At 41.6% G+C, this 16256-nt stretch overlaps 2 protein-coding genes across 10 annotated transcripts in view; one reads left to right on the top strand and one right to left on the bottom strand.

Moving 5' to 3' along the window:
* Positions 1 to 75: 75 nt before the first annotated feature.
* Positions 76 to 3920, bottom strand: LOC139914110 (potassium channel subfamily K member 5-like). Its single transcript, XM_071902313.2, has 5 exons — positions 3658 to 3920; positions 2691 to 2802; positions 2125 to 2291; positions 1586 to 1754; positions 76 to 1070 (listed from the first exon to the last, which is right to left on the bottom strand). Exons 1-5 carry the CDS (start codon positions 3841 to 3843, stop codon positions 361 to 363), a joined length of 1344 nt encoding a protein of 447 aa, XP_071758414.2. The 5' UTR covers positions 3844 to 3920; the 3' UTR covers positions 76 to 360.
* A 3836-nt stretch (positions 3921 to 7756) lies between these two features.
* LOC139914125 (uncharacterized) overlaps positions 7757 to 16256 on the top strand; it is a 34583-nt gene continuing 26083 nt past the window's right edge. For all 9 annotated transcript variants that reach the window (XM_078287133.1, XM_078287134.1, XM_078287132.1 and 6 more), the window contains exon 1: positions 7757 to 7894. The gene's annotated coding sequence lies outside the window, so the exon portion shown is untranslated. The remainder of the gene's footprint in view (positions 7895 to 16256) is intronic.

The following is a 16256-nucleotide window of genomic DNA, read 5'->3' as shown; positions in this document are numbered from 1 at the left end:
CAAAAGAAGAGTAAATTTTCACCTGGAATACACATTAGCTCGACGAGAGTATAGCTAACCATGAAGAGATTGTATGAAATTAAGTACTTTTAAAGTAAGAAATTATCGGACAGTGCAGCCTTGCTGTACATAAAACCTTAACACAACATAGTGACCTCTTGATACATAACAGTATTCATGAAGTAAGGCTCGCTATTGACAATATTGTTCATAAATATGCCGGTCTTGATCAGATATTGTCACACAAACATGCTTCCCCACAACACAGCATACCTGACATGTTTGTCTACCTGCCTGGCTCATTAGACTTTGTAGACGTGGTTCCACAATTTCAGTAAAGGAACTTTCCATAAAGATCTTTTACCCTTTTTCGTCTGTATCCCTGATCAAATCCTCCTCCACTACCTTGGATATGGTAAACCTAGTCTCCCCACCATCAGGATGCTGGACACTTTCCTTATCTTGGATATCTTCGTTAGGTCCACCGCTGATGAGGCAATCTTTTTCTGAGTCAAATGCACAGCTGTCCTCCTCCTCCTCCTCTACAAAACCCATCCTCAGACATTCTGCTGGTTCAGAGTCTCCACTGCTGTCCTGGATGAGAGAAAGGCCCTCCTCCTCTTCAGCTGGGTCCAGCTCCGCCTTTGCGTTGATGAACACTTCGCTGATGCTGAGTCTGCGTCTCTGCCGCGGAGAGTGATCCAGAGTCAGGAGGTGAGTCGTCAAGATGTCGCTGCAACTCTTGGAGCGACCAATGCTGTCGGATAGCTTCCTCGCCGACTCTCCGATCTCCTTGATGACGGTGCTGTAGTCCTCCTCCTTGTCAGACATGAAGTTGAAGATGTCGATGGCGGTGGGCCTTGCGTGCGGGCTGTGCCGGTCCTCTACAGGCTGGGCTTCGTCCAGGAGGAGCCTGTGCCTCTGCCTCCTTTTCTTCAGCACCTTGTGGGCTTCCACTACCATGTGGACGTTCCAGCTGAAGAACAGAGAGAGCCAGGCCAAGCCCATGTAGATCCACACCTCCACAAACACTCTGTACAGCCTAGGGTAGTCTATGTTGGGATTGACACCTGAAATGAGAGCAGATCCATTGGTGTGACCTTTTTGTAAAGTGCAACAAAGCATGAATGACCTCTGAACATTACTTATTGGGTGACATTATGACCTATAGTGCTAAAATGATTTGTCGATTAATCGATTAGTCCAAATTTTAATCAGTTAGAATTTTGATAATTGATTAATTGTTTTAGTCATTTATCAAGTAAAAATACCAAACATTTGTTGGTTGCAGTTTCACAAATGTTAAGATTTGTTTTCTTCATTTCATGTCATAAAATGAATACTTTGGGGTTTTTTCATCTGCTGGTCAGACTAAGTAAGCAATTTTAAGACATCACTATGGGCTCTGGTAGCTTGTGATGGGCATTTGTCATTATTTTTGACATTTTATAGACTAAATGATTAATCGACAAAATAATCAATAGGTTAATCGATAAAGTTGTAGTTGTTAGTTGCAGTCTTCGTCCTATGTATAATTTATATTAGCTTATTATGCTAAATCCCTCCATTTTAAATTCCAACCCACCTGCTACATAGTCTCCAAAGCCAACAGTGGTGAGGGTGATGAAGGAGAAGTAGAGGCCCTCCAGGTAGCTCCACCCTTCCAGAGACATGAAAACAAACGGAGGGATGACCAGGTGCACCAACAGCCCCCATCCAAGAAATATGGCTGTACAGGTAAACTGGACCTTTCTCTGACAAAAGGGAGAAAATAAACACATAATGTCTTAAAATTCTATCATAATTGTTATAAACAATTTTGCCCTACAAGGGTAAAGAGCAGTAACTTTTTGTATTTTTCAGAGGTGAAATGTCATAACTCAAGTTTAGTTAGTTTTGTTAGAATGTAACAAAAATTAGACCCATATTAGTCTCTACTAAACAATATATCTTATCCACTTCTGTGCCAAGAATAGGAGATAATGAAATAAGGATAATGTAGTATTTTTTCTCTGTCTTGGTCTTCTGCAGTTGCTGCCCTCCAGCTTTGTAGGGCACAACTGGACCTCTCCATTTTTGTGCAAACAAAACAAGACTAACTCAAGCTTTGGGTCAGATTCTTACCACTGAAAGGCCTTTCCGGATCAGGACCTGGGACAGACGTTTGGCCCGGTCTCCGAAGAAGGAACCCAGCTCACTTATCCATACCAAACACAGTGGGATCCCACACAGACCATACAGGATGCAGAACAGCCGGCCACCAATAGTCTTTGGTGCAACATTACCATAACCTACAGATTGTTAGAGAAAGAGTTAAATCATAAAACTGAGAGGTAGGAAGGGGGGGAGGGGATTAGCAATGGAAAATGAGTGAGGGGTTTTCCCTACACAATCTAGAGAGGAAAGTTTGTGTCTTAATTTCCTTTTGCAAAGTGCATTTAGAATGTGAAATGCCTGAACCCACGTTTCTTACCCTGCTTCTACAGCGACTCACCAACAGCAAACCTGATTTCAGCCGAATTAATACTTGTGTGACCTAATTAGGTTTGCCAAATTAAAAAATCCAGGAAGTAATTTTGTCTGAGTAGTATACAATATAAATAAAACAGTTGTATGAATAAAACAAATTAGATAAAGCTTATTTTATGTCAGTATAGATGATGTTAGTGCCATATAGGCCTCATACAAACCTATAGTAGTGACAATAGTGGCAGCAAAGATGACAGAGTTGGACCAGTCCCAGGTGTTGATGTGCTTCTCCCCAGTGATAGTTACACCTTGGCCAGCAGCCTCTGACACCACCTAGATGTGGAGTATGACAAGTCATAAACAATCCTGACACATCTGACCAAAGGAAAGGTTATTTCAGAATATTTAAAACATTATTTTTCCGTCAGTTATTACTATTATTGTAATTGCTACCACTACTTTCCCTTGTTAAAGCATCTTTGTATCATTATAGGCTTATTACAGACCTTCAGCGTGGTTCAGCCTATCAAACTCACTACTGACTCAAACAGCCATTACAGCTGAAACACACCTTATGCAAATATTCAAATATTTGTGGTAGAGTTTAGGGCAGTCATGACATGTAAGTAGAGACACTCCCTCAGGTTCAGCACACCACCATGATAGTAACATGTGTTGCTTCAATTATGAATGTTACTAACTTTCCTGCGCTAAAACGAACATGATCATAACATTTTTGACTTTGAAAGCGGCCAACAGTGATTTGATTGCTACATCCAATGATCTGCTTTAGATAGATTTATGGTTGTTTTCTCACTCCTAACCAGCAAAACTGGTTCTGAGGTGTCCTGACACGCAAAGGCACAATGCACACTTCTCTTTTGCTCTTTCAGGAGCTTGATGTGTTGCCTCAGTTTTGCTGTGATTATCAAGCTATAATCTGCCTCTAAATCTGCTGGAAATTCTTTGACTCCATTACTTTTTTCATACAACTAAATCAGAATTGATATGAGCTGTTTTGTTGGTTAGTCATTCTGTTTCTCTCTTAGTCATTCTGAGTTCTAAACCTACTTGAGGTTATTTACCTCTGTTGGATAAATGGCCAAATCATCTCTAAAAGGTGCAAACAATGTTAATAGGCTACATGATTGCTTGCTTGTCATATTGTTAAAAGTTGCTATAGCCTACCTCCAAAATGTAATCCAGATCCTCCTTTGTTAAACAGGCATATCTGTTCAAAAGTCTCTGCTTTTCCAAGACATATTTGGATTTGGCCGATTTCCAATTTGGCTCTTCAAGAATTTGGAATATTGCTGCCCCGATCGATAGATAAAAAATAATACATGAAGTTAAAAGTGGACCCTTATCAGCCATAGTAAAGTCATAACTTCAATATTGCGGCAGCCGAGTAGCAGTGAGCTGCAGGGCTCAGAGGGCTGTCGTACCTGCTCTCTCTCTTTCTTCCTGGTCAAAAGATTGGCCGACACTCCTCTCACCGACACAATAGTCTGCTCTACATTCAGCTTTGTTCACCAAGCTCGCCCTGACAGCTTGAATTTCGCTGCAAAAGAGATATTTGGTATTAAGATCATATGGTTATTACAATGTCCGAGTCTTAGAATTAACTTTACCATAAGATGTTGTTTTTCGTGTTGGGACCCCCTATTGATAACAAGCGGCATGAAACACATATTGAATGTACTTCAGAATATGTTTAGAGTTTCAAAATACACAAAAATTGGCCAAAAGTATGTTTGTAGGCTACATGCAGATGACATTCATTGGAAATATATTTTGGCCACATTTTAGAGATTCTTGCCATATTTTGGATATAGTCCTATAGGCTACCTGCAGATAATCTTGTCAACAGTGCATACCTATAATAAAATGTAGGCTAGATATCTGCCAAAATTTCCATGAATGTCATCAACATTTACTAATACATTCAAACATACCTCTAAACATATTCTCATGTATGAAATGCCTTTTTTTACAGTATTGAAATTATGTATGCATTTTGGTCCGATTATGGAATTATCATTCAAACACAGCTGCTTCACACTTTCTTCCCAATTTAAAGCAGGAAAAACGCATCTCCGATCTCCGGTGACAACTTTTTTTCTTGAACGTGAATGTGTTCGCGCGCGCGTGCACGTGCGTGTGTTTTTCGTGGGGGATGCTTGAGTGACGGTTGCTCTTATCTTTGTGCACGGGGTAGCAGAAGGCTGGTGTAAAGTTAATCTGCACACTGGGTGGATCCTGGCTGCTCAGCATGATAATAGAGAGGTGTTGTCTGCAGTGTGTGAATATATGTAAAAACTGAATGTATATTGGTCTATACTCTATAGTGTGTGTGTGTGTGTGTGTGTGTATGTGTGTGTGTGTGTGTGTGTTTCTATCTATCTATCTATCTATCTATCTATCTATATGTCGGTCTGTTCATGTGTGTTTTTATAATACACACACCCAGAGAGTAGAGAATAGAAAACAAAACAGTATGTGCTCCTCTTGGGTCAGGACAGAGAGATGTGTGTGTGTTTGGGCAGCCTACTGGGACAGTGCCAACACTGGCCACTGGGTTTTAAGTAATACTGAGACAGATGCTCCAGCTGCAGCAGCTGTTAGATTCTCTCTGCAAGCTGTGAGGACTGAGCTCCAGTTCATCCTTTGGGATTTCATGCTGTTTTTCAGAAGACATCCAAGGTCATCAAATATATGGAGCCAGGGGCGTAGCTAGCCCAATGCACAGGAGGAGACTCTGGGCCCCCCTCCACTTTCCTCTCGTTCCCACACCACCATTGCTCCATCTATGACAAACATCTATGTCTACCCATCCACACCTCAAACACACCTCCACACATTCATCGCAACCCTAATTGAGATTATGTGTTTTGGGCACTACAGTAAAAGCGCTAATCGGCTGTCATAACCAAACTTTCACCAACAGTCCCCCATTCAAAATCTGTTTTAAAAACGCAAAGCGCAGCTGTGAGCATCGCTCTTAACAGAGAGATCAAGAGTTCAAGGGCGCAAGGAGCATTACATCATTCTCTTATTAGCTACCCTGAATTAAAAAAGGGGATAACGTTGAAAATACAAATAGACAAGAGAAAGTTAGTGATAGCTCTGTTTGCGTTTAAGAAGAGGATGAGGAGCCCATTCCGTCTGGAGGAGTTACTCACCGGGAAAACATACGTATTTTATTCTCTGGCTGACACTGACGTAGTGTGTAATGCAGGTAAAGTTGAGACATGATCAACTTGAGGACCACAAAAGGCATTTTAGTCCGGACCTAGCTGGGGGTCCTGGTCTCCCCCACTACAGCGCCCCAGTGTGGAGCCATAGTTTAAGTTTTTCCTTTTCAAGCTGTGTGAGATATGGATAGGGCCTATGTAATGTTAGGTTTAGTATTTTTCATATTAAGCTACTTGTGGCTGGTCACAGTAAAGAAGTAAAACTGGCAGAAAGCCCACAGTTGAACAAAGGCTTCTTTGATCACACAGTGCAGGCATGTGATGCCCGGTGGCACCTGATAGTATTCAGGTAAATATTAGCCAGTATAGCTGGCTGCTATAGGGCAGGGAAGCTGCACCTGTTTTCATGTTAGGCTGCAGTACCATTTTGTTAAAGGCAAAACCCTAAAAACCATCCTGACTGTTCTACCCGTCGTGCATAGCGCCTCCCTAAGTGATTCCCCACTTGTGTTGAGGGGTAAGGCGTTACTCAAATTACTTTTCCCATTAACAACTAGTTCAATCGTATTAAATACATGTATTACAATAAAAAATAAGGCGTTGCTTTTATTATAAATATCAAATTAATCCAAGGTGAATTAGCGAAAAACTATATCCCAACCCCATTGCACGATTAGGCTATCTTCATTAGGCTATTGTCATATCACAATAAGATAATTTATATGAGAAAATGGCAGTAAAGATTATCTTCAGGCGGAAGTATTCTCACGAGTTTGATTTTATCACATGGCACAAGGGTTATATCTGTTTACGCTTTTCCTGATTTTTGAAGGTAAAAGAAGAAGCAGCTGCTAAATTTGGGAGCTCAACTCTGACTGCAGACTGCAGCATTATGCAGGCTCCTTCTCTCCTTCTATCTGCTGCATCATGCATCATCATTGTAGGTGTGCCAACAATTTTGGGAAGGAAATGTAATGTAATGTAATGTAATGTAATGTAATGTAATGAGTTGTGTAATGAACTACTGGGCCCAGTGGTAATAACATAATTTTTAAATACCGAGTAACGAGTAATCTATTACGTGTCTGAGCCCAACTCTGATCTCCACCCATCACTACTTAGTGCTTCGTCATTGCGGCTGCGTCACCACCTCGCTGGAAACCTGAGCTCGGCAGTCTGGAACTTCTGAAGGGAAACACCGGAATTATGGGACCGGATTAGGGACAATAAACACACAGGACACATCTGCCTGCTCAGGTAAGACTCGCCTATTCAGACAGCGTTGTTTTTATTTCAACTCCAGCGAGGTTTCGTTTCCCCTTTCCTGACGGCAGCAGTTCGCTCAGAGTTCAAAACAACACTGTAGTCTCCATTTAGAAGGATTATGTCAAACACGACGAGGTCAGGGATATTTATGGTCTTACTTAGGAAATAAGAAGCAGGTCTATTGGCCACACGATAAAAAAATCCACACAAATGTCCGAAAATTGTTTACTGAAAGGTTGAGCCTCTACAAACTCTCAGCCCGCGAGCCCAAAATACTTCATTTTCAGGCTAAATATAGGCTACATAATTTTCTGAAACAACAGAAGATAATCACAGTTATAGCATGCAACTGTAGCAACTGTATAAAACTGGTAGGCCTGTTATGTGCTGATATAGCCTACTTATTATGCTCAGAAACAGAGGTGGAAAATATTGATTAAAAACGTTTGATAATTGAATGCACAATTACTTTGACCTGCAGTTTGACTTGATGAGGAGAGACTATAGCCTAATTATTGGACCTGGGAGCCCAATAGTCTCTCTCTGTTTTGGTCACCAAAACTCATAAGGATGTCAACATTAGACACATTCACAAAAGCTATTCACACCGTGATTCAGGCCCATCAGTTTCATGATAAACTGGCAGTTGATTATGTACTTAAACTACCATTTTTACAATGCAATAATCATCAAGTAATTTATGCAAAAATATCTCTGTCTTTATCTCTCAGTCTCCCTCTCTCTCCCTCTGTGCCTGTGTGTGTGTCCATCTGTGAGTGTGCGCTAATTGTCACTTTTTGATTTGATTGTACCATGTACCCATCTACCATGTGTCCTGTTACTGAGGGAAAATAATTATTCTATTGAACTGACACTCACTCTCTCTCTGTCTCTCTCTCTGGGACCTGGTCACCCTGTCTGGGACGGACTATGCATTGTACAATGGCCTTCTATGTGAATATGTGGTGAGTATCAAATACCATTTTAGTTGCATGAGAATTGACACTGTCTGTTGTTCATAAGGCATTTGAGCTATTATTATGGTGATGATCAGATGGGATCATTACATTTGAGGGTTTTTTTTTTTTCTGAGGGTGTTGCATTGCTGGGAAGCTTTCCATGTGATACTTCCAGACTAGAATCATCTTATTTCATCAGATGTATTTACATATGACTGATTACCCCTAGTGCATTAGTGGTAATTAGACGTTACAACTGATAACACATAGAGAATTAATGTAAATCGAACAGTCATGCCCTCAGCTGCAGATAAGCATTTCATTTATATTTATGAAACAGTTCTTTCAAGATATAGCTCATCAGACATCAGCCTTCATAGAGACTATAAAATATTCAGTCTTGATGACTCCGGTGCTGACACTTCCCCTTGGCTCTGACTGCAGTCTTTGCAGGCTCCTTCTCTATCTTCTGCATGCATGCGTTCATTATAGGTGTGCCAGTTTGGAAAGCTTCTTCTATTAGGATATTTACTTTCATCAAGTGGAAGAAAGATGCTTCTCAGTCTGGACCGATTCTCCATATTTCAGGACAAAATCGTAAAATAAAGAACTACACCCTTTCTTAAGTTCAAACAGATGGGAAATGCCACAAAGTTAAGAGGTCTGAACATCACTGGGTATTTTTGAAGCTGATGCTGCCCGCAGCGGAGTAGTTTTGGGAGGGGTAGTGGGACTGTGTGGGTCTGAGGCCTCTGGACGCAAAGACATCTTTATCTCTCCCAAACACTTGCTGTCCCAGCATGCATTGCGGCTCTGCGTTGTAGTAGAGGAGAATTAGCGGGGATTCCCTCTCTCTCTCTCATAACAAATATTTATGTTGAACAACACAGGCATGTGAGGATATTTCTTTCAAATGAATGGATTTATCACCATAGAATGCTTTGATGATAAGACTGAAAGTATTATATAATTTTTATAAAGGCTTTACTGGATGTGGCAAAGGAGTATAGAGAAGATGTGAAGTGTTATGATAGAGTAATGTTTAAAATGTTGTAGAGTATGTTAGGGAAATTACATTTTGGACAATTTAGACTCCAGTCCATTCACATTGACTGTCAAAACAATAACAATATGTGGAAAGTTTACTCTTAAACAATTACTGTCTTTCCACCAGGTGGCAGTATAAACTAAGACAACATTGGCATTTACAGTAGCATCAGATTATCAATGTACCATGTACTTAGGCGGCATAGAAAGGTCCACAGCAATCTGTTTGACATGCTATGAGCCCCAGGCCTTGATACAGCTTCTTTTTAAGAGCATTTTAGTGTACAGAATGCGTAAAACCACTTACATATTCATTTAGCAATGTTCAATCTCAGCCTGACTCGTCACTTTGCATTATCTGTGGAAGTAAACATTTATGGCACTTTTACTAGCCGCAGCTAAAATCTTTTGTAAATCATTTTTTTCCATTGGCTGAAATGTTTATTTACCTTCAAAGAAACATGAAGGTGAGAGGGATCCTGTCTTGGCCTAAGAAGGGATGGGCGATAGAGCTACATATCAACTGGGAGAAAAGGGCAGAAACATGGAACATTCCTGCTTCATAAATTCTTCATAGCATAATGGTGCCCTATGAATATTGATGTGCTGTTACCATCTATCCCGTTAGTGCTCTTGAGAGCTTAGATCCTGAGCACAAGTAAAGCCCCTCAAACCATGCCTTCATCATGCGGACTCTCAATTCTATTATTCATATTTAAAGCATTTTCAAAGCAGCACATGTAGCTTTACATAAGATTTGGGATGGAAGGCAGCGCAGTGTGTGATGTGTGCCCAGATGCAGCATTGAAGAGAGCAAAGTCAAAGGGAGATGAATTGGGTGGGAGGGGTATGGGGTCATTATGTAATCACTCAGTGATGGAGCCGGAGAGGGATAAAGATGTTCAAAACAAACATACCCCATGCACTCAGTTGGAGTGATGCGCTGCCCTGTAGTATCTGTGTTTTTGTCCGTGTTTCTGTACGAATCAGAAAGAGCGAAGAGGAAGCAAAGAGGAGACACAAAGCATGTCGGTGTTGACTTTGGGCGTGTTGACTTTCTAAGTGTGTGTGTGTGTGTGTGTGTGTGTGTGTGTGTGTGTGTGTGTGTGTGTCGTCTCAGAGTCTGTGGTTCCAGTCTGTCATTGTCTCTGGGGACTGTGGGTCTGTGAGTGCTGCTCCTCCTCTCCTCCCTCTCCATTCTGTCTCTCCTCCCTCTCTTCTCCTTCCTCCCTCTCCTGGGTCCAGCTCAACACCTGCTCCTTGGCAGGCGCAGGGCAGGGCAGGGGTTCCTAGGCAACTGGAGGCGACGTATAGTGCCATATAGTCTTTGTTTCTCTCTCTCTCTCTCTCTCTCTCTCTCTCTCTCTCTCTCTCTCTCTCTCTCTCTCTCTCTCTCTCTCTCTCGCTCTCTCATTCCATCCCAAACCAAAGAAGAGGAAAAACATCTCAGACCAAATAACTGCAATATCCACTACTTCTCCCATTCTGTTTGTACCCGACTGGATTTAGTTGGATCATTGTATCACCCTGTAGTGAATGGTTAACTAACTAGTGTTGAACACTGATTGACACACCTGATCGTCACAGCGCCCTGCGATCAAAGTCTAAAGGGGAAACGATTGAACGCTACCATGCTAGAAAGATATTTTCCCCATTTTCTCTTCCTTGTCTTTTGACGTCTCCCTCGTCTCTTCACACTTAGTCTGAGCTTCATGAGTCAGTGTAATTCGTTGGATTTGTGGAAACGGCTTTATATTGGTAAGAACGTCTTCGATAAATAGAACATAAATTCCCCAGAAATGACATATGACATAGCTGTGCATGCCACATGAACTTGGCTCAGAGAGACAAAGGTGATGGTGGCCAATTCTGTGTTCTTGGGAGAATAATGAACCCCTTTGCCCCCCCCCCCCCCCCCCCCACCCCCACCCTCCTCCTCCTCCTCCTCCTCCTCCTCCTCCTCCCCCCCGCCTCCCTATGAGCCGTATGGCACTAATGGGGTCAGGCAGATGGGTGGGGACCATGTCGGGGTCCATAAAGACAGCTTGTGTGTGCGTGCGTGCATGTGTGCGCACGCGTGTGGTGTGCGTTTGTTTATTTTTGAATTTTATATTTAGGCAAGATTGTCTCGGGTGGGTGTGTTGGGCATTATGCTTTCAAGTGGTAGCCTACTGCTTTTCTGGTGAGGCTTGACAATTTGAAACTGTGCCTGTTTTACCATCTCACCAAATGGCACAGGGTTATGGGCCTGACACCATCATACTGTGCTTATGAATGCACTGGGCTGCTGGCTGTTAAGAACTGAGTAGTACTCCTGTTGCTTTTTCTGCCTCCCTCCTGTTTCTGGACATTGTACTGTGTTAATGATTGCACGCCTTGGCCAGCCTTGCTCCATGCATGCTGGGGGTTTTATAGTGCGGCTTAATGTAGGCTATTGGACGCACATGATAATTAGTTTGTTGATAGCCCTAATTAAGAAGTGTGGGTTGGACCAAGTAAATATTTGCTGTTATTAGGAAAAAATCTCATTTATCACTATGTGTGCTTACTTTTGGCGTAAATTTCAGCAGCCTAGAATAGTTCTCCGCTTGCTGTTTTGAGGCTTATATCACTGCAGCACTTTTATAAATAGCCCATAATTTGCATTTCAAAATAACATATATTTTAGTGACCTGGAGCAACCCTAATCAGTATATTAGGATAAAAGTTGACCACAGCGCACCGTGTCCGGCTCCTTGCGCTCTCCACGGGTGTGTGAGGCGTGCTGGTCCGCGTTCAGCCGGTCAGCGGAGTCCGAGCCTCAGTTTGAGACTCCACCCCTTTACGAGCATCGGACACCTACAGCACAACAAAGCATGTGTCGCTCTGCAACATTGTTTCTCCATTGAACGTGCGGAATATAGGATTTTGTTGGATTTTGCGATAGCCTATTTGCTTTCCCATTGATGGTAATTCTAGAGTAGGTAAGACAAATTTAAGATTCCTATTTATCAGAGGGAGGGGGTGAGTTTGTGTTTATTTGTTTTGTTGTACATTCGGCGCCATTTTCATACACAGATTATTTAAATACCCTGGCACGTTGGCCCGATACAGCCTATTACTGTTTTGCGGTTTTTAGAAAACTTGGAAAATGGTAATTATATTTGGCTTTATTCCAGTGCGACATTTGATTGATGAATAGTTTGGGCAAAATACAAATTAGAATGCCCAATCAAAGTAGCCGTCTCACAACATCTCAATGAAGCAAAAGTGGTGTGTAGTATCGGCAGCAGTAACGTGTTTTCCAAATGTGTGATGTGCGGTTTGTTTTTGTAAAAATGAATGGGCATGCAAGTTACCTCGCTGCTGAAACGGCGCACGGTAGGGGCATTTTAGGGAAAACTCGCGCTTTCTGAAGTTGCTCGTGTGGTTTTGTATTAAGGCTGAAATAATCATGATCTATAGCCCAATGATACCAAATAACATTTATTTAAAAGAGTAGCTTATTTCATCCCGATAAAATGTGTCTGTTGGTTAAATAGTGATGTGGTAAATAAAAAGGTGGGTAAAGGTTGGCTGTATTATGTTTTCGGAAAAGCACAAATGTATGCTTTTTTTCCTTTAAATTACTCCAAGCGTCATATAACTTGCATCAGTTTGATAACACTCAGTATGATGTGTAGTATGAGTTTTGATGTGGTAAATAAAAAGGTGGGTAAAGGTTGGCTGTATTATGTTTTCGGAAAAGCACAAATGTATGCTTTTTTCCTTTAAATTACCCCAAGCTTCATATAACTTGCATCAGTTTGATAACACTCAGTATGATGTGTAGTATGAGTTTATGCCATACAGATTCATGTCAAGCTGAAAGATGGGTAAGATTGTGCAAATCAAGATGTGTGTAAACTGAGCTGAGGTGGGTTTACCCTCCACTACATCCCTGAGGCTGACTGATCCTATTGCATTTAATCAGAATACTGATTTAGTTTCCTACGGGACTAATTAGGCCTACTTCACACTTGAATGTCACTTGATGATCCATGTGACATAATTAAGAATCTGATTTTCCCTAGTTCCTTCAGATGTTGAGATGAGCACTGTGTCTTAATGTCAGAGAGTTACTGGTCTTGAACGCTTTGTGAACTGTGTTATAAAGCACAGCTATTTTTTTTCAGAGTTGGCGTTGCTTTTGGTTTTCATTTTCTGCTTGACATGACTTGTTCTCATCCCAAGAGGAGTGCATGGGTTAAAAATATCCATCTTTGCTGGAGGGTGGCATATATGTGTGTCTGCTTGTGTGTGCCTGCATGCATGTAGGCTACTTCCTATAACGCACTTAAGGGAGACTCATCCAATAAGCCTTGTCTCCATTGATGATACTGCTGGATATATATAGTCAGATAATCTTTTATGAAGGGCTGCCAATATGACGTGGGAGGGATGAGGGAGACACAGAGGTAGTCTTAAGGCATTAGGACTGGCAAGTGGCAACAGCTAGTGTTGGCCAAAAAAAAAGTAAATATAGAGGTAAAAAAGATAAATGACAGAGCTACGACCAGGGTGTTTCCTATCTCCTGTTCTGCTGAATCAGCAGTGGTACGAACACAGAGCCGCTGAAGGATGTTTGTGGCTCTGCTGTGGGAGAGTGAGGTCACCGCGCTCCCAGAAGAGCTTGCTGGTGTTAATCCTCTTTTGGGAGTTATGATGCATTCGTGTAGTTAGACTACTACTCTGCTGTGTGAGCAATACCAAACAGGAAACTGATTCCACATACAGAGTCCTTTGCTGTTTTCTTTATGAATGAGGGAGCTTGCGGCTCGGAGATCATGCAGAACGTGCAGCCTTCCTCTCTCCTTCATCTTCATGCAGATAATTCTGAGATCAGTCAAAGTGAAGAACTATTTTTACAAACGGGTAAATCATTTACAGGGTCACATTCCTTTTGACTGATGAATCATAACATCTAGACACAAAAATTGATCTTGTTTCTTGTCCAACATGAACTGCTCCACAAGAAAGAGCACCTCTTTCATAATGTACACTAATGTACAGATGTACTATACAATCAATGGGCCTTGGCTAAGATGATGTGGGAAATGGATTTGGAATTGCTTTCAGGGCAACCACAGTAAATCAATCAAGCTACTCCATTCCCTTCCCAGGATGGTTCATGTTGCAGCACCAGGAGCACAGACCATCTGTGTGTATTGATTAGTTTGGAACTGGGTTTGGGATAGGCTTACACAGAGGAAGACTAAAATAAACCTGTGTGTAGCCTAATGCCTTTTGGTTTAGTGTCACCCAGTTCACCAAGAGCTATGGTAAAATATGTGATTACAGTATTTCATTCAAAACTTCTTTCATGTTTTGCATTTGTTGACTGAAGAGGTCAGAGTAGTGGTGCTCTTTCTTTCTCTCTATCACTCCCTCATTCACTCTTTGTTAATATTGAAAGCACATTATTCACATAGCAGTATCCCTTGAAATGAGTAAATGTGAACACCAGAATGACTTAGGACCTGCACATGTGTGTATTCATGACGCTATTGGGCAAGGTCATGTGCATTAACTGAATATATGAAGAGTTTAGGCAGGCATGTATTGGCGTGGATGTTGGCGTGTGTGTCTATGTTTGCTTGGTGAGGTTAACAGGAGCCGCCATGTGGCCAGAGGACTGATATCTTGGCCTTCAGTTCATTTCTGTTGAGTTTGAGCCAGGTAGGCGGAGCTCCACATAAAACCATGAATCAGCAGCACAGCTCATCACCACTGTGCTTCTGCCAGCTCTTCTCTCTCTCTCCCTCTCTCATTCACTCACTCACTCACTCACTCACTCACTCACTCACTCACTCACTCACACTCTCTTACACACACACACACACACTCAGAGAGAGAGAGAGACAGACACACAGAGATACAGACAGAGAACAAGAGTAGAGAGAGACAGTGAGATAGGTAGATAGATGGAGATAATCTCACTTGGTCACTTGGGGCCTGATTAACTCTAAACTCCTTCTAATTCCTTAAGCCTACTCTCAGTACCCAGGAAACATGTTTTCTTTACGTCTTAGTTTTCCTATAGGCCAATGTTCTTTTATATCTCATGTGAGTCAGTTGCTAGGGAGGGACAGTGCTAATTGAATTCACTCAAATCAAATCAAATGATCCTGTCCTGTCTTAAAAACTAGGCTATAGGTTAGCTTATGTTTATGTTTGTGTGTGTGTGTGTTTGCGGATGTATGCACATGTGCATCTGCGTGTTTGTGTGCAGTACGCCGTGAACAGAAATAGATACAAGCTTGTCTGTAAGGCTAACTAATGAGTCTCTGCATCCTGAACACATGAAGCTATTTATATACCTCCTCCTCCTCCTCTGCAAGCTCTTCTCCATTCAACCCTCTCATCTCATCACACACACACGCATGCATGCACACACACGCAGTGCAGCATCACTGACAAGTCATAGGACGGCTTTGGTATCTAGAGGAAGCCCTCAATATGCCTTTTAAACCAATCAGAGACGTGGATTCATGGGAAATCAGTTTTTGAGTTTTAATGTCAAAGGAAACATACACTTAACTTTTCCCATTACTAACAGTGAGCCATTTTGCTGTGATAAAGTTGGGATCAGTTCAGATTTTGTGAACGAAGTCAAATTTAGTTGAAGAATGAGTTGGAGATCAGACCATAGTGTGAATTGAATTCAAGGGTATAAAAGTGAAATTGAATATGTCACCCTCAACTTGAAGCCCTCCTGAAATAATAATCCTGAAAATGAAGTGAAGTAAAATGTGAACTCGTAATTTTTTTGTGAATTTCAGAGTCAAATGATGTTTCCTTGAAGTAAAACCCATTCAGCCAAATCAAATCTCTTTAAATGTAAAATATACTTCCTGTGGGAAAATTCAATTAAATTAAAATTCACTGAAACTCAAAATCAAATTCTTATTCAACCTCAACCCTGGTGTTCGCACCTGATCCATCAGCTCTTTATGAGCACACTCTTGCTAGAGGGTAGCCTACTTCATATATAATTTATCTCATTAGAGGCACTAATTATACAGTAACGAGGGCAGTTTTTTTTTAACTATACAGCAGCATTTCACCTCATTATATCTACCCCAAAGCAGAAGTAGGCCTCATATTATGATTGTGATGTATTGAGAGATTTTGTCATTTGGCTGCCGCTATCTCAATCGGTCATGATGCAGGTTAGCCCTGCTCAGCTGGCCGCTAGCAGAGATGTTAGATAGGCAACACAAAATGGAGGAGGCAGCAGACACAAGCTCAGCTGGTCCATTAGGAGCACGTCTGTTTCCTGACAATCAGAATTGAGATGACA

Source organism: Centroberyx gerrardi, chromosome 12, assembly GCF_048128805.1.
Source record: "Centroberyx gerrardi isolate f3 chromosome 12, fCenGer3.hap1.cur.20231027, whole genome shotgun sequence".
NCBI classification, from domain to species: Eukaryota; Metazoa; Chordata; class Actinopteri; order Beryciformes; family Berycidae; genus Centroberyx; species Centroberyx gerrardi.
The sequence above is the reverse complement of the archived record's forward strand: the minus strand, read 5'-3'. Positions and strand labels throughout refer to the sequence as shown.

Bases quoted from the DNA above. Each gene is read 5' to 3' on its own strand.
- LOC139914110 (XM_071902313.2), bottom strand. From the start codon at position 3,843: ATGGCTGATAAGGGTCCACTTTTAACTTCATGTATTATTTTTTATCTA. The intron at 1,755-2,124 runs GTAAGAATCTGA...CCCTTTTGTCAG, and splicing joins TCCGGAAAGGCCTTTCAGTG to AGAAAGGTCCAGTTTACCTG. The intron at 1,071-1,585 runs GTGGGTTGGAAT...CTCTCATTTCAG, and splicing joins CTTTGGAGACTATGTAGCAG to GTGTCAATCCCAACATAGAC.